General features: G+C 38.9%; 2 protein-coding genes and 1 non-coding gene across 10 annotated transcripts in view; 2 read left to right on the top strand and 1 right to left on the bottom strand.

The window, feature by feature from the left end:
* Positions 1-14,803, top strand: part of LOC128234497 (ammonium transporter Rh type B-like) — a 30,093-nt gene extending 15,290 nt beyond the window's left edge. The window contains exons 2-11 of one of the 2 annotated variants that reach the window (XM_052948756.1): positions 1,657-1,849; positions 2,501-2,651; positions 2,948-3,092; positions 3,666-3,829; positions 6,618-6,755; positions 7,410-7,543; positions 7,860-8,038; positions 11,775-11,910; positions 12,200-12,243; positions 13,265-14,803. In XM_052948756.1, the coding sequence (XP_052804716.1) occupies positions 1,657-1,849; positions 2,501-2,651; positions 2,948-3,092; positions 3,666-3,829; positions 6,618-6,755; positions 7,410-7,543; positions 7,860-8,038; positions 11,775-11,910; positions 12,200-12,243; positions 13,265-13,269 (1,289 nt within the window). In that variant the 3' untranslated portion in view covers positions 13,270-14,803. Of the gene's footprint in view, positions 1-1,656; positions 1,850-2,500; positions 2,652-2,947; positions 3,093-3,665; positions 3,830-6,617; positions 6,756-7,409; positions 7,544-7,859; positions 8,039-11,774; positions 11,911-12,199; positions 12,309-13,264 lie in introns of both variants that reach the window. The other variant, XM_052948755.1, reaches the window with a different exon arrangement.
* Positions 14,804-19,372: 4,569 nt separating this feature from the next.
* On the top strand, positions 19,373-19,504 carry LOC128236333 (U4atac minor spliceosomal RNA). Its single transcript, XR_008261332.1, has one exon. It is a non-coding gene; the product is annotated as a U4atac minor spliceosomal RNA (small nuclear RNA).
* Positions 19,505-21,549: 2,045 nt separating this feature from the next.
* LOC128234005 (dual specificity tyrosine-phosphorylation-regulated kinase 1A-like) overlaps positions 21,550-27,229 on the bottom strand; it is a 37,824-nt gene continuing 32,144 nt past the window's right edge. For 6 of the 7 annotated variants that reach the window (XM_052947935.1, XM_052947929.1, XM_052947930.1 and 3 more), the window contains exons 8-9: positions 25,840-26,122; positions 21,550-25,127 (exon numbers count right to left, since the gene is read on the bottom strand). In XM_052947935.1, coding sequence (XP_052803895.1) covers positions 24,433-25,127; positions 25,840-26,122 — 978 coding nt within the window. In that variant the 3' untranslated portion in view covers positions 21,550-24,432. Of the gene's footprint in view, positions 25,128-25,829; positions 26,123-27,229 lie in introns of all 7 variants that reach the window. The other variant, XM_052947936.1, reaches the window with a different exon arrangement.

The raw sequence follows: 27,229 nt of genomic DNA, 5'->3' as shown, positions 1-27,229 counted from the left end.
ATGCGACAATGCGAACGATAATTATTGGATTAAAATCTTCAAAGAAAGAAAGTTCAAAACGATAACTGGCAAGATCTCTGGAAACCATGAACACAGTAACACCCAAAATATGAACTACTACTACAGCGCTACTGAAACATTGTCATACCTTAATTTAACGTTAAACTTCCTTTGTATTTTATTTAATTTAAAAATGCCAGGTTCAAGATCTTTTCGGTGCTTGACGTTTCGTCTTGAAAGGGGTACATACATGCATTTTTTTGAAAATGCTGCGGTATATTTTGTCTTATTGTCGTGTCGTATTTTCGCCCCGCCCCATGGCTTATTGTCGTATTTTCGCCCCGCCCCATGGCTTATTGTCGTATTTTCGCCTTGCCCCGTGACTTATTGTCGTATTTTCGCCCCGCCCCATGGCTTATTGTCGTATTTTCGCCCCGCCCCATGGCTTATTGTCTTATTTTCACCCTGCCCCATGGCTTATTGTCGTATTTTCGCCCCGCCCCATGACTTATTGTCGTATTTTCGCCCCGCCCCATGGCTTATTGTCTTATTTTCGCCCCGCCCCATGGCTTATTGTCGTATTTTCGCCCCGTCCCCTGGCTTATTGTCGTATTTTCGCCTTGCCCCGTGACTTATTGTCGTATTTTCGCTCCGCCCCATGGCTGATTGTCTTATTTTCGCCCCGCCCCATGGCTTATTGTCGTATTTTCGCCCCACCCCATGGCTTATTGTCTTATTTTCGCCCCGCCCCATGGCTTATTGTCGTATTTTCGCCCCGCCCCACGGCTTATTGTCTTATTTTCGCCCCGCCCCATGGCTTATTGTCTTATTTTCGCCCCGCCCCATGGCTTATTGTCATATTTTCGCCCCGCCCCGTGGCTTATTGTCGTATTTTCGCCTTGCCCCGTGACTTATTGTCGTATTTTCGCCCCGCCCCATGGCTTATTGTCTTATTTTCGCCCCGCCCCGTGGCTTATTGTCGTATTTTCGCCCCGCCCCGTGGCTTATTGTCGTATTTTCGCCTTGCCCCATAGCTTATTGTCGTATTTTCTTCCCACCCCATGGCTTATTGTCGTATTTACGCTCCACCCCATGGCTTATTGTCGTATTTACGCTCCGCCCCATGGCTTATTGTCGTATTTTCGCCTTGCCCCATGGCTTATTGTCGTGTCGTATTTTCGTCCCGCCCCATGGCTTATTGTCGTATTTTCGCCTTGCCCCGTGACTTATTGTCGTATTTTCGCCCCGCCCCATGGCTTATTGTCTTAAATTTCGCTCCGCCATTTGACGTATTTTCGTATTGTCCCATTTTACGTTCAAAATGGCAGAACTCAGCCACCATATATATCTACCCGTAAGTAGGCTAATGTGAAGACCATGTTTACACCGAAAATCTGCCATAACTTCCCTTGACCGATTTTTTCTTCTATCTTCCAGAATGTTGAATAATAATAACAAATACTATTTATTAAACCACATGCATTTTGAGAGTCGGGGTATCGAATTATATTAAGGTTGTGAGTACCGAGAACCACCCTCGTGTTGTTTTTTGGCAAAATGTCAGAAAACGAATCGAAATAAGCAAAAAGTATTTAATTGCACGTGCATAAATTCATTAGTTAAATTTTAAATGACAAAGAATGTCCGTTCTTGCAGCGTTCCAGGACGTGCACGTGATGATATTCATCGGTTTTGGTTTCCTGATGACATTTCTGTGTCGCTACGGTTACTCGGCGGTCGGGCTCAACTTCTTCATGGCCTCGCTCATCGTGCAGTGGGCCATGATCGTCCGGGGTTTCGTCTACCAGGGAACCTTCACCGGCAAGAAGTATAAGATCGTCGTGGATGAGTAAGTCCGGAAGCTCGCATGCTCTTTTACTCGTGCTGTCATGCTTTTCGTGTCTGTGCAGAGCGCAATAATTATTTCAAGAAACATGTTTACATTTCGCTACAACACAGATTTAATATAATCCTCCACAGGTTTGTGTATATATAACTCGATTTTTAGTTGTTGGCATATATTGAATGACGATTCAAAATTGTATTTAACGATGACCATGTGATCCTGTCCAAAAGACATGCTACAGTTTTACTTTCTTTAAATAAGAATCACTGATCTCTTTCATTTTATCATGCACCAGTCATTTGTAACCATGCCCTCCCCCCAAGGCCCAGGAAATAGCCGGGACTTTGACTTTCGGTCCAGCCAATCCTGGGTAAAATCCCCGCCTGCGTTGACAAACTGCTGGTAAAAGCCCCGCCCAATGCCCCCGCACCCCCGGATATCTAGGTAAGGCCCAATCCCCGCTATTTTCGGAGCGAAATCAGCGAAACCAAAACCACAGCATTCACTCGGCAATGCGGGGCCACCTAAAAGGTAAAACACGGCCCATTTCCCCCGCTATCCCCGGTATACCTCGGACCTGGGGGTGGGGGGGCGTGGTTACATTGGGCTTACAGAAGTCATAATTGTCCCTGACATATTTTACCCCTGTTACAGGATGGTGACTGCGGACTTTGCCTCTGCCACCGTACTCATCTCGTTCGGTGCTGTTCTAGGAAAGACCACGCCCCTTCAGCTCCTTATAATGGGACTGATAGAGGTGATACTGGCCCAGATCAACGGCATGGTCTGCCACGACAAACTACATGTACGTATAGACCAGTGAAACGAGATAGATAGAAACACGAAACCCGACGCCACCGTAAACATACTGGAATATGTAGTCAAATTAAATTGTCTAGCTTGTTATAAAAGATATATCATCGACAGGTAAACGAACAGCATATATTACTTTCTTGTTGTGTTTGTTTTGTGGTATTTGCCATTCCTTTACGCTTTTCAAGAGACAGTGACATAATGACAGCTAAGGACTGTGATCTGAACTGTTAAACAATTATGTGTTTGTATCATACCAACGAACTCTTATTTTTTACCCATCACAAGGCTGTGGACGTGGGTGAGTCCATGTACATCCACGCGTTCGGTGCCTACTTTGGTCTGGCTGTCTCCCGCATGCTGTACTCGGAGAAGGCACAAAAAAGCCAAAAGTCGGAGTCTGTCTATCACTCGGACCTCTTCTCCATGATCGGTAAGTTGTTTAATTGTGATTCTAAGACCTCTTCTACATGATCGGTGATTTGTTTATTTGTTTTTCTACGTGATCGGTGAGTTGTTTATTTGTGGTTTTCGGACGTCTTCGCTATGATTGATGAGATGTTCATTTGTGGTTCTTGGACCTCTTCTCCAAGTTTAAATGTAATGTGCAATCGAACCCCGTTGGCTCGAACTTGCTTGGCTCGAACTCTTCATAAGGTCGAGCTGGATGTAAAATATCGATTTCTTTATACCGAAGGTTAGCATTCCCGCTTGGCTCGAATTTTCCGAGCCAACTTGGTTCGACTGTACTCTCCGTGCCTAATCATAGAATGTAAAGAACAGCACACATATCAGAATACAGAGCTGCATAGGTGTGTTTGGTATTTAGGTAGGTTTGTAGGTATTTGTTATATTTGTCTAGTGTTTAGCAAAAGATTCAAATTATTCTTGTGCATGATTATTTTTTCATTCACAACGATAAGAAACAAAATGGTCAAACGTTTTATTAGTAACGTTGGGATTTGTTTTATTGCATTTGCAAACACATAATTTACTTGTTTTGTAGGAACCGTTTTCCTGTGGATGTACTGGCCTAGTTTTAACGGGGGTGGAGCGGAGGGGGACGAGCAGCACCGTGCCTACATTAACACGTACCTGTCCCTCGCCGCCTGTACCGTGGTCACATTCGCCATGTCAGCAATCTATGACAAAAAGGGCAAATTCACCATGGTAATGTGTCATTTAAATTTCTTACAAACAGTTCATATTTTTTTCAGTATATATAACATAACAGTACTGTTAACCCCAGTATTGCGGTCATCTCCAGGTTGAAGGAAGGTCGTTAGGCATAGTTGCTGTCACTATTGTCAGCATTTGGAAACTTGGAATAGTATCCAACTGTCAGACGAACGAAGGAGTTCTCTTTTTCTCAAGTGATTTAATTAGATATCGGCGATGCGATTTAAAATGAATTCTCATGTTGTTGTTTTTTTTTAAGATATTGTGAGATATCCATTTCTACTGTTCGGTTTGACTATGAGCTTGTCGTCGACTTCAGGCCATTAGAGAGATGAATATTGCATTATATCACTAGTATTTGCTTAAGCCTACCTTTTGGCCACTGGCCTCTGCTTTACACTAATATTTAATCACTAACACCTGCTTAATCCTAACATCTGGTCACTTGTATCTTCATAACCAAAACAGTTGGCCACTGGTATCTACTTAACCAAAACAGTTGGCCACTGGTATCTACTTAACCAAAACAGTTGGCCACTGGTATCTACTTAACCAAAACAGTTGGCCACTGGTATCTACTTAACCAAAACAGTTGGCCACTGGTATCTACTTAACCAAAACAGTTGGCCACTGGTATCTACTTAACCAAAACAGTTGGCCACTTGTATCTACTTAACCAAAACAGTTGGCCACTTGTATCTACTTAACCCAAAGAGTTGGCTACTGGTATCTACTTAACCCAAACAATTGGCCACTTGTATCTACTTAACCCAAACAGTTGGCCACTTGTATCTACTTAACCCAAACAGTTGGCCACTTGTATCTACTTAACCCAAACAGTTGGCCACTTGTATCTACTTAACCCAAAGAGTTGGCCACTTGTATCTACTTAACCCAAACAGTTGGCCACTTGTATCTACTTAACCCAAACAGTTGGCCACTTGTATCTACTTAACCCAAACAGTTGGCCACTTGTATCTACTTAACCCAAAGAGTTGGCTACTGGTATCTACTTAACCCAAACAGTTGGCCACTTGTATCTACTTAACCCAAAGAGTTGGCTACTGGTATCTACTTAACCCAAACAGTTGGCCACTTGTATCTACTTAACCCAAAGAGTTGGCTACTGGTGTCTATTTAACCCAAACAGTTGGCCACTGGTATCTACTTAACCCAAACAGTTGGCCACTTGTATCTATTTAACCCAAACAGTTTGTCACTTGCATCTTCTAAACCCAAACAGTTGGCCACTTTTTATCTACTTAACCCAAACATTTGGTCACTTGCATCTACTTAGCCCAAACATTTGGTCACTTGTATGAACTTAACCCAAACATTTGGCCACTTGTATGTACTTCACCCAAACAGTTGGCTACTGGTATATACTTAACCCAAACAGTTGGCTACTGGTGTCTGCTGAACCCAAAGAGTTGGCCACTGGTATCTACTCAATCCAAACATTTTGTCACTTGTATCTGCTGAACCCAAACATTTTGTCACTTGTATCTGCTGAACCCAAACATTTTGCCACTTGCATCTGCTGAACCCAAACATTTTGCCACTTGCATCTGCTGAACCCAAACATTTTGTCACTTGTATCTGCTGAACCCAAACATTTTGCCACTTGCATCTGCTGAACCCAAACATTTTGCCACTTGCATCTGCTGAACCCAAACATTTGGCCACTGGTATCTACTCAATCCAAACATTTTGTCACTGGTATCTGCTGAACCCAAACATTTTGTCACTTGTATCTGCTGAACCCAAACATTTTGCCACTTGCATCTGCTGAGCCCAAACATTTTGCCACTTCTATCTGCTGAACCCAAACATTTTGCCACAAGTATATCCTATACTCAAACATTTGGCCGTTTGTATCTATTTAACCCAAATATTTGTCCACTGGTACCTGCTTAACCCTGACATTCGTCCACTGGTATCTGGTATATCTTAACCCAGTTTTAGCCCTACCCTCTTTATACAGCCCGTTTTCATATGAATATTTGTAAGCAAAATTGAGTTCAAGAATTCAAATCCGCATTTTGTATATATTTTATAAGAATCAGCCCCTTATAGTGTTTCATGATGAATAATAATAATAATAATAATAATAATAATAATAATAATAATAATAATAATAATAATAATAATAATAATATAGTTGACCATGAGTCCGACGTCTGCAGCCAGTCTTTAAAATGTACTCGCTCAAGATTTTGTACCAAAACTAAGTTTTCCCGGTAAGACGTAAGAGGTAACGAATTGAGATGATCTTATTTTTACTTTGGTTCGTTTCAAAAAAATAAATATAGACGATGATTGAAATGAAATCGTATTTTGAGCTTCTTCAGTATTTTTAAGACGTACATTTGCGTGATCTTTTTTTTGGCTTTTAAGTTACTAAGTTGATACTAAAAAAATGTACATGTATCAACAAGCAAATAATTTAAGCGTAATACAATGCGATTTCCAATTAGTTAATTCAAACTTATTCATTTCACACCGATTGAGAAAGAAGTTATAACAGCATTATATGAATCAGTCTCGTTGGCAATAAGAACCAGGAGAAACCAGAGGAAATCCACTTGACCTGCTTGATGACCACAAAGTGGGCCATGAGAATTCCGCCCATGTACACTGCTTGGTATCCGATTCCGAAGCTGTTCGAAACGCGACGCTGGCAGGCGGAGTAGCGCTAGGCAAATATGCCGCTGTGGCCGAACGGCGCCCTCATCATTGCAAACCATGTTGGCATGTATATTTTTTCATGTTATTTTAGGAGTTTGTCCAGAACGCGACGCTGGCCGGTGGTGTGGCGGTGGGGACGACGGCAAATATGCCGCTGCAGCCGTACGGTGCTCTCATCATGGGATCCGTGGCCGGCCTCATTTCGGTCACCGGATACAAGTACATCTCCGTAAGTCCTCATTGCAGCGAGCAGGTCCAGTCATTAAAATTATTTTTTCTCGAATTTTCGTTTAAAAGGGTCGTTAATAAATAGTTGGACTATGTTATTAAACAGCACGTTTGAATTCTGCGTTTATAAAAAGTACTTTTGGGTAATGCGTTTATAAACAGTTAGTGTTGGTTCTGTATAGATAGAATTTCTATTAGTATGAATATAATATGTCGTTTAACCAAGAAGCAAAACCAGCCTGAGCAGAACCCTCTGTGTCTGAGTTCATTGTTATGAAAGTAATATATTATACGTGTTAATGTTCGTTCGTCATAAAAGTGAACATTATACTTAAACTTAAATTAGCTTGAATGTGTAACATGAGAGCGCATTAAATTTAATAACCAGTGTGTCTAGATAAAAAATATCCGTTGCAATAAATTGTTACATGCTTTGCTATCTCTGCCATGTTCACCCCACCAACATTTACATAATTGGTACATAATTGGTGCATACCTAACTATTTCCATTGTTGCACTGTATATGTGCAATATAATTATATAGATACAAAGTTGGTTACTTTAAATCGTTTTAAGTTTGTTCGCTTATCTAAACACAACTTTGAAATTTCTGAAATGGCACTACCACTTGAGACAAAGTCCCCCTCTTCTTCAGGGTTTTCTAACGGACAAGCTGCGCATACAGGACACCTGCGGCGTCAATAACCTGCATGGGATGCCGGCCATCCTCGCGGCCATTGCCGGGGCAGTCATGGCCGCCATGAGTTCTGAAGACAAGTGGGGCCGCAGGTATTCTAAGGATGTGTACCGTTGGGTGATGATGGAGCCGAGAGTTACACATTTAACATGTGATGCTCACTCTGCCTCAGTTATTGATATTGTCATTAATTCAATATGCCTGTACAAGTACAAACTGGTTATGCAAAGACAAAGACATGGCAGACAGCGGAAAGGGGTTGGGTTGCTTTAAAAGTGTAGTACTGATTGCGAACTCCAATGTTCAGTAGCCTCGTCGTATAATCTGTAAATATCCTGCTTTTTGCCACATAAGTCTCCGTTAATTTCTTAACATTTGTTCACGTACATGTACATGGGTATTTTCCAGCATGTATGAGATATTCCCGTACACAGTGCCCGCTACAGGAGCTGACTTTGACGCCCTGGTACAACGCTACCCGGACCTGGAGCCGGGCAAGGGCTGGTCATCCGGAAAACAGGGCGGATATCAGATGCTCGCCCTTGTTATCACGCTCGGCATTGCGATAGTCGGAGGTATTTTAACAGGTACGTGGTTAATTTAAGTTAAATTTGAAGTAACTGCATGTATACTTCGACCAAGCAGCCTTGACACGTCTATAATCCTAGTAATATCTTTGACACGCGATGGAGCCACTGCTGTTTGAATGCAATAAGTTACAAAGTAAAGTTGTGACGATTTACTGAAATACAGCTTCAGCAACATGATGGTCATGGACATGACACAGATTGTAACTCTGTTTCATAACAATTTAGTGTTATATAAGAAACTGACGATTATCACAAAACGGTAAAAACAAGTCAAGGACGAAGTTTATGGGCTCTTCTTTCCATAAACGGAATTGCATTAGTGTTAAACAAGGGTGTAGCTATATGTAGGCCATGTAGGCCCATGCCTACAACCTTTTTAAAAAATGATAACAATTAAATGGCCCAAAAATGCAATAACAATGGAGGCTACACATTGCATAACTGAAAGGTTTGTTTTATTTCTGTTTGAAAAAATCTCGTAAAGTACCGAAAAATTAAAGAAGAAATTGTATTTTAATTTAGTAGAATGTAAACTAAACGCTTTATTTCTAACGCCAAAAAGTGGTTCCCGGGTAGGCTACTGGTGTATTGGTAAGTAGTCTAGCGTTTGCGATATCAGACAACCGCGTTTGTTTTGAAAAAAATGTGTGAAAAAGATATCGGCCCGGTTTATATCCCAACCCAGGGAAAATTGAAGTCTGGGATGATAGTTCGATATCAAAGCTTTTGGAATCGTCATGGGCTGGTGTAGGGCATTCCTTTGCAGGAAGGTAAATACATATAATAAATATATTCTATACCATGTCTCTTTTAGTCTAAACTTTAATCTAATTTATATACTATTATTGACTTAGAATACCGTTTTCGAAAAAAATAATTATCGATGTATAAATTTAAATATCGTTCTTTACATTAGTTTGCGTACAAGCTGCTTTGACAACTAATATTATAAGTTTGAGTTTGATCATAACTTTAATCAGTTGTTTGTGTGGTGAAGTTAGCAAACTTTCGTGTGGTAGGTTCCGGGTTCAATTCCACATCTCCGCTCGGAATGTATTTTTATTGTGTAAAGTGACAACTTTTTATTCATTTCATCTATTTATTAAATACCATTATGGACTCTTGTTATTTTTTAAATGATTTATTATTATAGGTTTATTGGAGCCAAGTACCGGAAATTCACTCCAAAATGGTTACAACAGAACAGCTTGGTGAAATAGTCCGTCACTATAAGGATGGCGGCGTCTGTGCCCCATGTCTCTTTTCGGAAATGGTAACTATAGGCCATTTACAACTGTAAAACCAGATTGGAGAATATGCCCATGTCAGTTACCAGGCATCAGGCCGAAAAGGGACACCAGACCGCCATGACTCTATCTGAAAATTGCATTGATGTGAGGCGAAACAAAGTCCCTTTGATAATGTGCAGCATTTCATCTGCACACCAAGCTGGAGAATTGTAATCAACACGTCTAAAATTACATTATCATAATTTTAATTTTATTAGGCAAAACATTGCTATTAGGAGGCATACAGCAGAAAGACGCAATTTCATAGCAATGCTTCAAAACCCTAACCCATCTGTGATGCTGTGCTAGCGGATCACTTGAACAACAATATGACATGTTCCCAGCAGCTTTTAAAGCTGATTTTGGATATGTGTAGGAACGCTGGATTATATGCAATAATGGCAGTTGAGTGTCAGGACTGTTCATCCAAGGAACAGCGTTCGTTGTGCGTACGTTCTATGTCGCCACACAAGGCGCTCGGCATTCACTCCGGGAATACTTTATTGGTTTATGACAAGCAAGTCCATCAAAGGAATAGCAATTGCCGGGTCGTTCATGACCCATTTGGGCGAATGTGTTTTAGATATCGTGCAATATCGCGTTCAGTGTTACGATGGTGCCAGTAATAAGGCTGGGAAATTCAATGGCATACAGGCTCTTATAAAGCAGAGTTCCGCTCACCCATTATGTGCACTATCCATTGCAAGTCACACAATTTTACTTTAGCTTTCGTACACCGCTCCAAATTGAAATGTGTGCGCACAATGATGTCAACTGCACATCATCACATTCGCTTTCAAGGTACTATGCGAGACTAGATGGACTGCAAGGTCGGATGCCCTGAGCACATTCAAGAACGCGTTTCCGGTGGTGGTCTATACTCTTGAAGAGCTACAGGACGACCACGATTTTGGCGCAACGTCTAATACCGTCACAGTTGCACCAGTTAACAGACGAAATTATAACAGCTTGTTAGAGGTATATTAGACTAATATGACGTGTTGCAGGGAAATGTTCCTCGGTGAGATAAGGCGCTGGAAGGCCCGATGTCCAGCACGGGAGTTGGACCAGGTTCCGTCAAGGCTGCTGGAGACGCTTGACCAGAATTGACCGCATACCCATGTGAACAGCTTTTACTGCATACGTTACCACCGATTCCCGCTACACCCGCAACATGCGAGAGATCGTTCGGTAGTCTTAAGCGCGTCAAAACCTAATATCTACGAAACACAATGTCTCCAGACAGGCTGTCTAGCCGGGGACTCGTGCACATCCACCGCGATATAGACTAAAGGCGTTTGTTGAAAGCTTTATTGCCGCCAAACCCGAAAATTAGAGGTTATTTGAACTACGTGCAGGGTGTATTGCTTCGTTTTATTACAGCTATTGCATATACTATTAAGTGTGTGTAATTTGCGCATGAAAGGGATGTAATTGTGCCTTTTGTTTTTCTCTATAAAGCTCCCGGGATTATCCCAGATTGCACCATTTTGCTTCTAATTAAAAAAAAACTTTGGGTGGGCATGCCCCAAATCCGCCTAGCGGGCCTTGCTATGTCCCTTGCAAATGACATCGGTATTAATGCTCATGCGATTATCATAAAACGGTAAAAACAAGACAAGGACGAAGTTTATGGGCTCTTCTTTCCATAAACGGAATTGCATTAGTATTATATAAACATTGGTATTAACTTACTTTAAAATCACTACATAATGAGACACTTTGTATGCATTTCTTTCAAACTATCCTAATATGAAGATGGATACAATTTTAGCAACCTGCCATAAATACATCCGTGAATCTAGCTGCATCTGCTTCTACATCCGGGTATCTAGCTGCATCTGCTTCAGGCTGACTTATTGCAATATAATTAGCTTTGAAGTTGCTGCTACAGTGTTCCGAGTGTAACCAGGATGAGCTCGGTTGACATGGCGATTTCTACGGTGGCATCATCTTATTTTATCTTATGTGGTCGTTAAATTACCTATGGGCAAGGTGGATGACATTTCAGAGGACGCCGTGTTATGAAACTTCTCATCTGATCTGATCTTGTCTTTATACGGCTCATCTTATTTTATTTTGTCTTAGTTCGTCCCCAGGTTTGCTGCTGCCATCTGCCGGTATTTGACCCATATAGCTATGCGAGGTCAACCGTACAGTACATGTACATGTTCGCTGTTGTAGAAACTCTTTTCTCCCACCCCGGATTATAAGTATCTTCAAGCAAGATAAGAATTACCAGCATGGCCATTTGGGTCTACTTATCTGGGGTGAGAGAAAAGCTCATCCCAAATCTCGCGCAAGGTGTTTTGCGGAATTTTGGTAAACGTCGTTTCACTGTCGGCCATAGAAGATACTTACTTACTATATAATCTTATATCTAATGTGCTACTATCGTATGGCGTCGTATCTATCATGGCTTATCTTATCTCATCGCATACTAGGTCTGTTACTGAAGCTGCCGGTGTTTGACCAGGATCAGCTAGGTGAGGTGGACGATCTGTACGAGGACGCTGTGTTGTGGAATCTGCCGGAGGAGGAGGAGCATGAACACGCCAAGAAGTACATCGAGGATAAAAAGTAAACCGAATCATAGTCATCTTGTTATATTTGGTGTAACTACATGTACTCCATCTTGTATAGACTCAACACTTCATTTGTGTGCAACGTAACCTTGGATACAAGTGTTTGCAATTTCATGAAAAGGCTTGGTAATTTTAGTTGTGTTTATAAAGGAAAACAGAAATACAGTAAAATGAGGTTACAACATGTTTGAACATAGTTCCTAGCAAAAATTGCCCTTGTGTGTAACATACCCTAAAGCATTGAATGAATTTAATAAATGAAATGAAATTATTTGTTCCCCTAGCGGCAGCCAGATGAGCGAGATGCCTAGAGTGACGGAGGAGAAGGGTAGCGTACATCTATAACTGTAATCACTGTAACCCGGGCTCGTATATAACTGCATGTCGTGTAACGTACGTGACACTCTTGTTAACGCTACCTCAAAGGAACGCTGGTGTCCAATCGTGCTCTCATATATGAAATTATAATTCAATGTTTCGCTTGTCTCCCATTGCAACCAATCTAGCATAATTGATAGCCACTAATGGTCAAATGGATTCTTGTCTCACTTTCAAAATTGGCAAATATTCAAGTTTGCATTCACATTTTTGTGCACTTAATTGGGAAACCACCCAAGTTAAAGCTGATCGCGAATAAATTTGTCAAAATTTGAACTATTTTGTACCTCGCAAACATAGTAAAAGAAAACATTTTATTGTATTCATCAACACCAGCTACCTGCGACTTCTTTGTGATCTGTTTATGATTGCAAAATGTGTGATTACTTTCTATGTGTGTTGGTATAAGGGTGCTACTGGTTTTGTTCATTATTTCATGTTCTGTTAATTAGCCAAGAAAATGACTCTATGTCTCATACCTAGATGTTTTAATGTTTGGGTTCTATATACAACTTGTATCCATTTATGCTCGTCCTTATACACAACAAGTAGCATTTTAGTAGTAATCGGGCACCACAATGGAAACCTTGCTGTTCAGATTAATTTCCATGATTGTTTTAAGAATATAGCAGTTGGGTAAACCATTTTAAATTACTGCAATGCAGTTTAACTTTCAATATTTGTAATATGTTTATGTTTCTCAACATTGGTTACGGAAATGCATCGCGTTTATTTTTCTATCAGTTCCTTGCAAACTTATATACTTCATGTCAGTAATAGTATTGTTTATTAATTGATCTTACGATGAATATCAGAGTAATAATGCCATTGTTAGATAATTCAAAGACTTCTGAATATACAAACCACTTTTGAAAACTATACAGGTTACGGAATAGACAGTAAGGCTTTTGCAGCAAGAAATTCGTTTAAAAAAAAAGGTATATAGCGCATCTATATTATCTTGTTTTCAGTGTAAAGAAGTTGGCAAAGGCGATACCCTACAGTATACAAAAGTTAATGTAGCAACATAGTGACGCGATCCAAATGCATGCAGATATACTTTTGTGGACTGCTAGACCAATATTCAAATAATCGGACATTTCATTCTTGACGTGAATCACATTTGAAAGAAAATATTATTCAATCAATATGAATATTTGTCGCCTTTTGTATATATCGTTTTATACCTTCAGTTCTTGATGGCGCATAAGTTTGCCATGTTACCCATTCACATTGGTATGGTAACGTGTAAGTTTCAACTGCTAGTTTAGGTTGGGAAATATTTGGTCACGCGTTTGCCTGTATATAATTCTGCTATTGAAAAACTATAATCTGGAAAGTTCCATGTATGTACACACATATATACTTGTGCATAGGAGTGTATTTTGAATTTGTTATGTATAATATGATTATCGTATTTAGTGTTAGGCACAGGGGATAAATGTAGACATTGGTTGCATTTCAAATGGTTAATACTCAAATCCATGTCTTAAAGCTATAAGATACAATAACATCAGCAATGATGTGTTTCAAATGTTAGATTGCGTGTTTTAATGGGCCGATTGTTTAGAACTTTGTTAGAATAAACGACGTTGTTTACAATACGGCATTGTTGTTATCTGTATAGTCTTTACTGTTCTGGAAATTTAATAAATAACCAGGTGCCCTGTATTTCTACCAATATTTGAAAAAAAAAAACTGTTTCAGCTGTATTCAGTGTGTGTATACCACGTGATAAATTACGTCATTAATGCTACATCGGAAGGCAACAGTTTGCTTCGAATGATGACTTAAAACAAAGATAACTTTTCTTTTCTTCATCATTTTAAATGAAACAAAGGGCAGTCTATGCCACCTAAAGAACCCCGCCTTCGTAATATTACCGGAGTGTGGTTAGGTGAGTGTTCTCCTAAAAACTTCGACAAATCTGTTTCCAAACTAATGTTTTGACAATGCTTCATTAGGGCGGCGGTTTCGTGAAAAGGTTTGTCGAAGTGTTTTAAAAAACTAGAATCTCAATCAAACTCTAGTTAAAGACCAAATGCGGGGTTATGTAAGCGGCATAGACTACGCCATGTTTCATTGAATGTGGTGAATTAATAGTCAAGTTATCTTTAATTAAAGTCTTCATTTGAAGCAAAATATTGGCTTCCAAAGGAGCATTTATGACGTAATTTATCACGTGGTATACACACACTGGTATTTGTTTCATTGAAAGATATGGGTGCAACATAGAATAGATCACCTTTTTTAAATTACCAACGATACCGTCAACAACCTTGTTTACGCTAACATCGTTCTGAACCGTTGGCCCAATGTGTTACATTTTGTTCGAACGAGTGTTAACGGCGCATTTGCACAATTTGTCTAACATTCTATATCAGGGATCTGCATATGTGTGTAACTATATTCTTATATAAATACCTCATGCGTTATGTGTTATTATTAAGTGTTTGTTCAATACTGAATTCAGTGCATGTAACCACGTACCGTTACTAAAAAAATAAACCCTCAAGAAAATAAATAGTGTTCACGTCTTCTTTTATCCCAGTATGCAACATTATATCCAATCGATAACCGAAAGGTATCCCATAACTTTTGTTGCCAATCAGGTACAAGGGGGCCGATAATCATGTCGGCTACATATCAGACCGACATTAGACTCATAACAAATGAGTAATTTAACAACTGTCGCATACATGTCAAATATATATCGGATACATATGGAAAACGATGTTTGACCTTTATTGCTTTTCCATCAGATCTGGGAGTATGATTTATATTATTGGTCCCAGATCATATGCAATTTGGACCGATATCGTATCGGTCGATATCTGACACTATAAGAAATATTTCCGTCATAAGACCGATATTCAATCAAAATATATTCTATATTTAGGCACATATGTTAAGCAAATCATATTTCAATAAATATCTTCTCCGCTTACGTACGAGGACCTAAAGTCGTCTAGGTTCTGGTCCTAAAGTCGTTTAGTTCCTTAAGTCGTCTAGGTACTAAAGTCGTAAACATTTTTTTCAGATACGTTTTCTTTCATGTGAGTACTTGTTCAAATTGTTAAAATCTTTTTTCTTGACCACTCCAGTACCGTCAATTATCTTTCGAAATGAGACAAGGCAGTCTGAAGGACGGTTATATCACCCGCCGTTGTTTTAAGTATATTTTGTTTTTCTCGCAACCTGACTGGTACGTTGAACCGGACCAAAATTGTACACGACCACTGGTCAAGAGTTGAAATATAGGAAATACAAGTTGTTTGATCGGTAACCTTAATATTCTTGGATATATGAACATATTATAAAAGGATACTTGTTAAAGTTATTCATGTTGTGTGTAGTAAGTTATAGCCCAGACACGAGCATGTGTACTCTGGCATTTAAATTTCTGGTGTGACCTTGACCTTTCAGCTATGGACCCGGGTCATAGTCACTGCACATCGTCTCAATGAGGACAACATTTGTACCAAGTAATATGGTAATCCATCAATGCATAAGTAAGTTATAGCGCGGACACGAGCATGTGTACTCTGACCTTTAAATGGCTCGTGTGACCTTGACCTTAAAGGTATGAACCTTGGTCAAGGTCACTGCACATCGTCTCAATTGAGGACAACAGTTGTACCTTGTAATATGGTAATCCATCAATACATAAGTAAGTTATCGCGCGAACACGAGCATGAGTACTCTGACCTTTAAATTTCTCGTGTGACCTTGACCTTTGAGGTATGGACTAGGGTCAAGGTCACTGCACATCGTCTTAATGAGGACAACATTAGTACCAAGTAATATGGTAATCCATCAATGCATAAGTAAGTTATCGCGCGGACACGAGTATGTGTACTATGACCTTTAAATGTCTCGTGTGACCTTGACCTTAGAGGTATGAACCCGGGTCAAGGTCACTGCACATCGTCTCAATGGGGACAACATTTGTACCAAGTAATATGGTAATCCATCAATGCATAAGTAAGTTATAGCCCGGACACGAAATGTTACGGACAGACAGTGGCAGGGGAGTAAAAATGGCACTAAAATAAAGCCCTGCAAATTGGCCTGGGGCGATAGCCATTTCCATCAAACGACCATGATAGCGTCTTTTCTGCGGAACTTTTTGTACTGATAAAACATTTATCTTGCTCGTATTTGTTCCGTTTGGAGTGCATCAGAATCTTTAATAATATCAACCGAATTTCTTTTGTTGACGACTTCGGGTACAGGCTGTTGATTCATTGCGCCCTTTTCTGCAATATCAACATATAAATAATAATTATCAACGTAAACTGCCGTATTTGAAATGATATTTTATAACATACCTGCGCTGGTTGAAATGACATAAATTTTGCAAATAACACTTATTAATGATTCCATAGAAATAAGCGAACTAAAATTGATTATTTTAGTATTATATGCATCACAGTGTACAAGAAAATTGTTTTAAAATTCTCAGAAACTAGCTAGTTGTTTCATTAATGGTTATCTTGTCAGATCGTATTTTTCGAGACGTTAAAAATGGGAATTTATCACAAATTAAAATATTATCTAACAAATATAAAGAGAGATAATATATTTGTTCAAGAAGAATATGTGTTCACCATCTAGTATTTAATCCGATATCGGTCCGACTGTATTTGATATACAAAAACATATTATAATATATCGTTTCTGATATGTGAACGACGATTTGTTTCCGATTGGCTAAGCAATACATTTCCAATATTGTACATTGCTTTATCTGTTTGATATCGATTCGACTTTCATCCGAAGGGCAGATCGGTAAAGGTCCAATATCGTCTTCGGTATGTATCGGATATTAGGAAGATATCGGTCCGGTGTTGGGCCGCTTTTGTTTTCGGAACCCCTGAAAATCACTCATGAAGTATTCAAAAGCCATAAAAAGTATGCCTCTGTTGTTTTTTTACATGAATGTCCAATAGACATATAAGGATTAAACATTGATATCGGACAGCTATCGGGCCATGATCAGACCGATTTCCCGACATTCCGTCTTTCCTATATTGCAATGCTGACATGCAGAAATAGAAACGAATTCTATTGAAGTGTTGTGTTTTATCAACGATTTACATAATACATGTACACGAGATGTTCAGTGAAATTGTGTGTGGCCATATAAGAACATTGTTTTAATCGATTATAGTTCAGAATAGACTTTAATTTAATAAACGTAAATTTATGTTTTGACAAACGTTGGCTAAGGAATTGTCTCAAAATGTGTGTTACGGGTTATTTAAATGTGTTTTTAACTTGGGTGCTATAGGAACATACTACTTATGTGATGGACCGGCTGAAAACAATACAATTATTCTTATGTAAACTAGCAGAATACCAACTTAAAAGGGACTCACTCACAGATTTTACGTTTGCAACGATTTTAAATTTGTTGAACCTGACACTAATAGCATTGGACAGATACTCATTTTAACAGCATTTAGATACCCTTACCCAGTAGTGTTTTGTAAATCCAGCTCGAAAATAATTCTATTTCCAATAGCGTTGATAAAGCTTTCCGGCAAAAAGGGGCGTTTCTGTCACAGTTCTTTATCATTTAAAATAATGCTCTAGTTTGAACTTTAAATGATGTTTTTTTTGTTGTTTTTTTCATTGTAAAAAGCATTTGTTTCAATTCCAGCACGATCTTAATGTTTAACATATTACACCAGTGTATAAACAATATTCAAAGGGATAGTGTTCAAAGTCATTTTCAGCTCGTAAAGTATGTGGATGTCCAGGGGAAATTCTTTGAGGGACTAACCGCACAGAAATTTCTACCAAGACACTATAACGGAAGCTATAACGGTCATTTCTCGTTTCTGCGTCTCTTGCAAAATGTTGGAGAAGAAAAATAATTCCCCATGCCGTGTTTCAATGGAAGACCTTTATATTTGAACTACATAGTGATATAGGATCTAGATTAGAAGGGGCACAATAAAGGTTGATTCATATGCACTAGTCAATTTTAACAACGCCCCCCCCCCCACCCCCAGGTCCGGCGGTTTACCGGGAAAAGCCGGAGAAATGGGCCGTGTTTATACTTTCCAGGTGGCCCGCAGTGCCGGGTGCATGCGGTGGTTTTGTATTCGCACCAAAAAAGCGGGGAATGGGACTTACCTTGGGTCCCTGGGGTGCGGAAGCAGTTGGCGGGGATTTTACCAGCTAATCGTCCCCGCAGCTGGGGTATTACCCGGGCTTGGCTGGGCCGAAAGTCAAAGTCCCCGCTATTCCTCGGACCTGGGGCCCGTGGTAACAATTGACTGATGCATTATTATTTTTATTATTTTTTTTATTTTAATGCATTAATATGTTTAATTCATTTGACTTGAATAATAAAAGCAAAAAAGAATGATTTGTGAGCAGATAAAACAATATCAGTAATATTTTGGCGCTTTTTAACTTGGAATTTGTGACCACCTAGTTATTAGTTGAAAAAACAAACATTTATGAAGGCTGAGATTTGTTCATCTGTTCACAGAACACATGTTGTTGTGTTTGGTTTTGATCATTAAATCAAATGAATAAACACAATAATGCATTTTTGGCGTCTTCGTTTTCTGCTGAGGTCGTACTCTTGTTTTTTTCAGACATTCAATTTTAAAATTTTCCTGCCTAATATGTTTTGAAATTGGAATCTGAAGTATTAAATTAACAACGAATTCATAGGGTTAGGCATAATGGAACTTATTTAAACTATATATTTTTTAATTTTCTTTACGGGATGATGGTGTAAGGGAGGCTAATGCTACTCAACAACTCAAATTATTTTCTAGAGTTATTTGGAATTTTTTTCTAAAAACGTCAGCAAACGTTTCTCTCCCTTTGAGTATTGCTAAAATTCAGAACAGACTCAATATCTACTCAAATGTGTGGTCAATGTATTTTTTGGAATTCAAATACAGAGAAGAATTGAATTGTAAAGTACAGAAGCGCTTTTAATTAAATTTATGGTTATTTGAATTAAACAATCATGCAAAACTGTGTTGAAGTATTAACCTCGGAAATGGATTAAATTGCCCGATATATGAAGCACCATTTCTCCATTAATTTTAACCGTCCTTATCTTGGGTTGCGAGCTTGTCCAAGGATCGTCTAGTGAGGGCAAGACTGCTGACAACACAAACAAGATTGAAATAACGCATCGCTCGACCGCAAGGGAGGGTATGGATGCAATTTCTGGAGCCGCAAGGTGAACTAACAACTTAATTATCAGATATATTTAGAATAGTAAATATGCACTGTTTTGAAACTCTACACGTCCGGGTGATTATTTTAAACGCAAATTGGGATGTTCATTTTATTGCGATCAGACAGTAGTTCAATTATCCGTCACTAGATATAATGAAAGCTTTTGTCATGTTTTTAAATTTAACTGAACATTAAATACACCACACGCACTGCCTCCGCGTATGTAAGTCAATGAATATGGTCAAAATGACAACTGGTTAACTTTCCCATATAAAATCAGATCTTACCTCACCATTACTCGATTTTAACTCACTGCTTACTTATATTATGAAGCCATTTAGTTCACAGTAGATTGTAAAATGCTTAAAGTGCAAGTTTTGCAGAAGAGGGTGAGCAAGTATTGTAAATCTTGCACAATTTCAACAGGAATGATAACGCCAAAATTCAAATTTATCCTAAATATAAGGGAGTCAAGATGAGGGGCTTAGACCTAGGTTAAATTGTTTTCAAAGCCATTTCAAAGTTCTTCTTACTGTTTTTAATGTAACTATTTTTTTTGCACAAAAACTGAACTTTACTCTTGATAATCTAAAATTGAAAGCTCAGGATTAATTCTGAACATAATTATTCCAGAATTGGTTCTACTATTAAAGACCTATGATGCTTATCTGTCTTCCATTATCCATTGGAATGAAACAAGGTCAAGAAACCTACCATGTGAACACTCTCACCGTGTCGTTCTTGCATTAAGATCTGGACATCTACAGTACTTATATCAGCATATACTTATTTATTAAATAGCTCGATTCCGAAGATAGTTACAATGTATCAACTTATGTTTATTTTTTGTCAGATTCAAATTTGTGACCAACGGAATGGGTCAGTCTTGTTATACGACGAATTAGTCGTTTTCCTGCCGTCCCTCATACGAGGCACAAAACATCCTTTAACGGTGAGCCAACCAACATCTTTGAGAGGCTAAGAACATGTCCGTTGTGGGGCGTCAACCAACATCTTTGATAGGTCAGAACATGTCCGTTGTGGGGCGTCAACCAACATCTTTGATAGGTCAGAACATGTCCGTTGTGGGGCGTCAACCAACATCTTTGATAGGTCAGAACATGTCCGTTGTGGGGCGTCAACCAACATCTTTGATAGGTCAGAACATGTCCGTTGTGGGGCGTCAACCAACATCTTTGATAGGTCAGAACATGTCCATGATGGTTCTCCTACCAACTTCTTTGAGAGGCCAAGAAAGGGCTCCAACCAACATCTTTGAGAGGCTAAGAACATGTCCATGCGGTGGGGCTCGTACCAACATATTGAAAGACAAAAATCATGTCCTTGGTGAGGCTCCAACCAACATTTTTGAAGAACAAAAAACATGTCATTGGTGGGGCTCCAGCCAACATCTATAAGAGGCCAAAAAACGGCCCTGGTGGGGCTCCAACCAACATCTTCGAGAAGCCAAGAACATGGCCTTGGTGGAGCTACAATCAACATCTTTTGAGAGGCCAAGAATTTGTCCATGGTTGGGCTCCAACCAGAATCTTTGGGGGCCAAGATGTCCTAAGCAGGGCTTCAACCAACAACTTGGGGAGGTCAAGAACATGTCCATTGTGGGGCTTCGACCATAATATTTGAGAGGCCAAGAACATGTCCATGGTGGGCTTCAACCAACATCTTGGGGAGGTCAAGAACATGTCCATGGTGGGGCTTCGACCATCATATTTGAGAGGCCAAGAACATGTCCATGGTGTGGCTCCAACCAACATCTTTTAGAGACAAAGAACATGTCCTTGGCAGGGATTCAACCAACATCTTTAGGAGGGCAAGAACATGTCCTTGGCGGGGATTCAACCAACATATGTGAGAGGCCAAGAACATGTTCATGGCCAGTATGTCCTCTTCCTTGGATGAGAGGCAATACATCTAGAATACCCTCAATCTTTCTAATATTCATAACACAACACTTGGTCTGTGCTGGCATAGAAAACAGACATCACTGAAAACCAGAGGAGAAATAACAGGAAAACAACTATGCCATTTGAATTGTTATTTTAATGAGCAGAAATGGTAAATTACAAGTTATCTGACACATTTCAACAAAAACATGTATATCATGTGGATGTTCTGAATGCAAGAGTTTAATGTATAGAAAACAAAAGAAGTCTGTGAAATAATGCAGAAATAGAAAAATAATGAATATTTATTAGCTTTTGTGTGACCATTATGGCATCATTATTATCTTTAAAACATGACTGTTCGGACTCTCAGTTTCACAATAATAGAAAGGTCTTTAACAGTTGAAAGTTTACCATCATATGAATCTTCCATGGTTAAACTTTAATACATGCAAATGTTAAAGAAAACCTTAGAACAGTTTAAGAAGGAAAAGTGAAAACATCATTGAAATAATGGTCACTTTTAAGTGATCATATAATTTGTACATTTCAAGTTCTTAACATTTTGTGGTATTCTATGAAGCATCAACACAGAAGGAAAATAGAAGATAAATTTTTAACCAAAATCTGCATGATATTTCTTTTAAACCGTCTGGCTGTCGAGGCTATAATTGTATTTTTTGTGAAACATACAATTAGGAATTTAATTGACAAATGAATGTGTAAAACTAATACAATATTCCCTTGCATATAGGAAAGTGTGATGGGGAAACAAGGTGACAATGTTTGTTTGGCATGGTCATTGATTTTCATTAAATTAGATTATCACAATATTTACATCTGAATGACATGATTTCAATTGTACATAACCAACTTTCATCTCAAACATTCAACAATGATTTCACATAGTATTTTATTCACAACAAAAGTTTCTGTACATTCAATTCTAAAATAAAAATCTGACATAATCCATATTTTATTCTTTTTAAGGCAATCATCAGCGACTCCTGACTGAAATAAGAACTTTAGAATCCATCTCTTTTAACAACTGAAACAGTTTTCAAGACAAGCAAGGCTGGAACAAATCTATTCATTTCTATTGTAAGCATACATAACCGAAATATTGAGATCTTAAATGTTCATCAACTAAAGCACCGTAATAATTGACAAGACCGTTCAATTCCGTCAGCATACTCTTGCTAACAATGTTAATCTCGTAAATACTAGAAAAGAGGTAATATTAAAAATGTCACATTATCCTGGGAAACATTTAAAACGTCACCCTTTCCCCTATCTGAGCTAACATTGTCATCAAGTGACATCTTGATTTGGCGGTTCTTGAAACATTTTAAGTTTATGTACAGTTTGCAGAGAATGTAATAATAATTAAAAATCTTCTCAGTATTTGTCCGAGTAGATAGATAAATAAATAGATTAAAATCAGATCTTTTTTAAAAATCTGAAAAACATTAAATTGATTGCTAGTACAGTAAATAAAATATTTTTATGCTAAAATCAGAGTGTAACTCATAAATAAGTTTGCATAGTAAATAGTAAGAGTTTGTATAATGTACCCAATGAATGTCACGTGTAAAACTCATAAAAGATATATGCATAAAAGTACAAAACCTTGAATGCCCTTAATTCAACTAGAGAGCCTCTTATATAAGTCATTGATACTAATAATGATCATTGCTAGCGACCATATACCTACTGTAATGCCAAGAATCTAGACTTTCTAAATGAATGAATAGCGCCTACAGTATGGTTTTTGTTGAAGTTATGACAATACTGTTTAGTTGAACTTGATGCTTTCATTGCCTGTAAAGTCATTTTCAATCACTAGAGTATATATAAACCTACAGTTTGAGTAAATTTCAGTCATATTACACAAATACATACTTTGCCGCACTGATTCGTGTTTTTAAACAGTTGATTTCGATCCACATATTTGGATAATCCTTACATGCACATCTTCTGTTAATTCTGACATAAACATATTCAGATACTTCAGACATGCACATAATCAGAAAAGTCCAAAATGCAGATATTTGAATTATTCATACATTTTCCTTGCACATCTCTAGGGGTGACATCAAACAGAGTAACCGCAATTCTGTTTTACTTTACTTATCATGGTAACTGTAGCCAGTACTTCTCTTTTAAGAAATGATTAAAATAAAGGATCTATTTAAAAGGTTTACATATTTCTTAGGACATACATTACAATGGCTGTTCATTAGAATAGATAATGCATTACTCCATTCCATGGCACCCAAAACATTCGTAAATACATATTGACAGTCACACTGTCCAAATTTTATAGCTATTTCTCTCAACACGATTCAAATATATTCTATTTTACAATTATATCACCTACAGAAGTTCGACCCTATGCTTGTCCATCAAGTGATTTGTGATGCAATGACCACTACTTGAGCCTCCACTCAAGCTAAGAATGTTTAACACCCCGTTTCTCTTAGATATACAACACATATCAGCCAAGATTTGGCACACAGCTGTTGGGGATTGGTACACGAGCCTGGACCACGAGTCTGTGTCAATCTTAACCCACTAGTGTTTGTTTTGTCACCATTTTCCTTTCACAACTCCATATTCGTCCTACCCACAAGCTTCAGAAGCTTTCTTCTCTTAATCACTCAGTTGCTCATATTTTCCCACGCATGTTCTAATCAAGCTTGTATGACAACCCCTCATGTCAGTCCGCATTCATGATGTCTCTGACTGTTCACATTATCACAAGGTTATCAAATCAACCACATCCCACTCTGCAACTAACAGTAGCTTCCGCCAGGTCTAGAATAATGAGCACACTTTGTAAGCTTAACACAACATAAGCATGAAACATATCCGTAGACAGCTTAACTGCTGAAGCCCCTTCCATCAGCAGTTGACTGTCGAGCAGCCTTGCTGGATAGAAGCACGGCAGACTCCAGCTCAGTCTCTGGCAGTGACAAACAACCAATAATTCAAACATAAAACCTAGGGCTTAGCTGCCGTCAATGACTAGCAACCGGGCTTTGTTGTACTACAACACCAACCATGGGGGATTCGTCCCCTCGCTCTGTGCTAGTTCGTGTGTGCTGTATACTGGGGTTCTCAGGCCCCGGAATTTGTTGGGTCTCAACAGAAGTTGCTATGGTGAATGGAAAAGCACTCCCAGGCCACTGAGGCTGTGGGTATTGTCCAAAATTTGCGGGCGGGTAGCCTGGCATCATGTTCATTGGGCTCAACTGCGGGGGATCTGAGCTACTGTGTACCCGGGTGTGTCCTCCAGGAACAATGTCAACTGATCTTCCCGGCTGTGGTGGCAGAGTGGCTGATGATTGAAACCCAGGGGCAATTATGAGACTTGCTGACGGTGCATGTGCTGACGAAAGCTGTCCATGTGTCCCACTAGAAGGAGGTGACTGCTGGCGGTGGTGCCGATGCTGCTGTTGTTGCTGGGAATGTGAGCCTGTCATCCCTCCGCGGGCATCTCCCGGCCAGCTTTGTTGGGGGTAGAGTTGTCCATGCCCAGACTGCCCGCCGTGCCCACGGGTACCAGTACCCTGGGGACTCTCACACTCCATGGTGGTGTACTGCACGGGCGCTCCTAGGCTCCCCTGGTGTGCAGAGTGGGAGTGCACATGCAGATGGGACTGGTGCTGGTGTGTTGGATCCGATCGCGCTCGACCGCTACTTGATGAGCCGACTGCAAGTAGACGATAAACAAAATGATACATTGTCCATTATATATGTATATATGTTGCAAAAGAAAAGCAAGAGGGCCAATATATATATATCGCAAACCTGAGAACCTTGAGAATCTAGGGAAGCAAGTTTCCACGGAATTCATTGGTTGCTAAGAAAAAAGGTGGTTGCTAAGGAAGTCAGTGGTAACTGAGGAGACCATGATTCATAAGGATTTTGATAGTAAGTATGAAAACAAGCCATTGCTGAGGTAAGCTTTGGTTACTAAGAAATATGGTTGCTAAGGAACAATATGGCTGAAAGACCAAGCAGTTCAGAAGGAGATGTCATTGGAAAAATTGTTGATGATGTAAGACCAACCTATCTTAATAACTTGAGCTAAAACATTTTATTTTTGCAGCAATCTAAATCGTAAATTTTATTTATATATATATATATATATATATATATAGCAAACATTATAAAAAGAGAGGCTAAGAGTTTTATGTACTATTTTTCCTGTTGTTTTTTTTACATACTAATGAAATATTTGTTTTATTTATGAAATAAAAGCATTAAGTTCCCCTTTCTTTGCAGCCTTTTGGTTTTCAGTCAGGTGACACATTACATCAAGTTATTGACCAGACTGGATAGTACCATAGGTAACATCATAGTGATATTTTAGAACACAAAGGTAGTAAAATAAGACGAGTAGTGAACGTACACTGTCATACCTGTGGGGCTGGCCACGTTGTGCTGCTCCATAGCCGGGCTCGTTGATGTACTGTTTGATGTATTAGTACTCTCATCCGTCGTCTTCTTAAAGAAATTATGCTGGAGCGCATAGTACGGCGTTATCCGGGTCTTGGGGTCATAATCTAGCATGCGGAGGATTAAGTCCTTGAACTTCAGGTAATCTGCAACAGTATGGCCTGGCTCTCCGGCCCGCCGTCCTCCGGGACCTCCCGTCTCTGCCCCAATAACATCATGAAGCTTCCGCGTCCCCGTGTGCTTGTACTGGATGATATGATAGCAGAATATTAGGAATTGAATGCAATTAAATTAAATACTCTAAATAGGTGATTAGAATATAAAAACCCAACCCAACAAAACATCATATCCATAGATTTACATATACCATACAATGATAATGTATAAGTTCTGAATGTTCATTTGAGAGACGTACTCAGGTGCTAGTTTCACTTCAATCATCATGATATTACATTCTCTGAATGGATGAAACTGTCAGTGTCAGATGCTGTGAGTTTATCAGACTTTTTCCATTCATAGATTTGTTTTACAGGAACAGATCATTTCCAAGAATTCATAATAATCTACAAATAACTTGTTCTTCATCTGAAGAGGCAATTGGCGGCATGGAACTTTTATCAATCTGGTGCCATTCAATCAGTGATCTTTCACCGTCTTAAGGTATGCAAGACACCGTAATGCAAGACCTAGATTAGCATAAGCAAACAACAGTTTAACCCAATATATTGACCTGAAAGTATTTATAGATCTTTATGTGACCAACTCACCCCGCCTCAGCTGGTATAAAGTCTTAAGTTTTAAGTGACTTTTCTCAGTAATTTACCCAACTATTGTTAACTGCAATTCATGGAAGTACAGTCATTAAGTGTCAGAAGGGAAATTCTGTTTTGTTTTTTTCTTCACTTTAATAATTTTTTTTGAAGTGTCTCATCTTTTAATTGGTTTGTAATTGCCTCAGACACTTATATTCCTCTCCTGCCTTGAACTTCAAACATTTTTAATGAATTCTTGTCTTTTTTAAAAACATTAAAAACAACATAAGGACATTAAACTTCAAATAAACCCAGATAAGAACCTTTTTTATAGTTAATTCATTAAGTTACAATTACTTTCATAAAAATAATCAAATTGCAGTAGCATCTAATTACTGGTATGACTGTTTTATACCCAGCCAGAGATCAACAAACAGCAACTAATTTCCGCATATAAAAGACATCTTCTCATTTTGTTCATTTCAACTGGTGTGCATTTTCCCCCATATCATTTAAAGTCATCTATGGAAATTTCATTCCTCTAACAGGCTTTTTGGAACTTCTTTATCCTCCAAAGAGGGCTCAAGTCACTTCTCTTATC

The sequence above is a fragment of the Mya arenaria genome, chromosome 5, assembly GCF_026914265.1.
Source record: "Mya arenaria isolate MELC-2E11 chromosome 5, ASM2691426v1".
Lineage (NCBI taxonomy): Eukaryota > Metazoa > Mollusca > Bivalvia > Myida > Myidae > Mya > Mya arenaria.
This window is presented reverse-complemented; position numbering and strand designations above follow the sequence as displayed.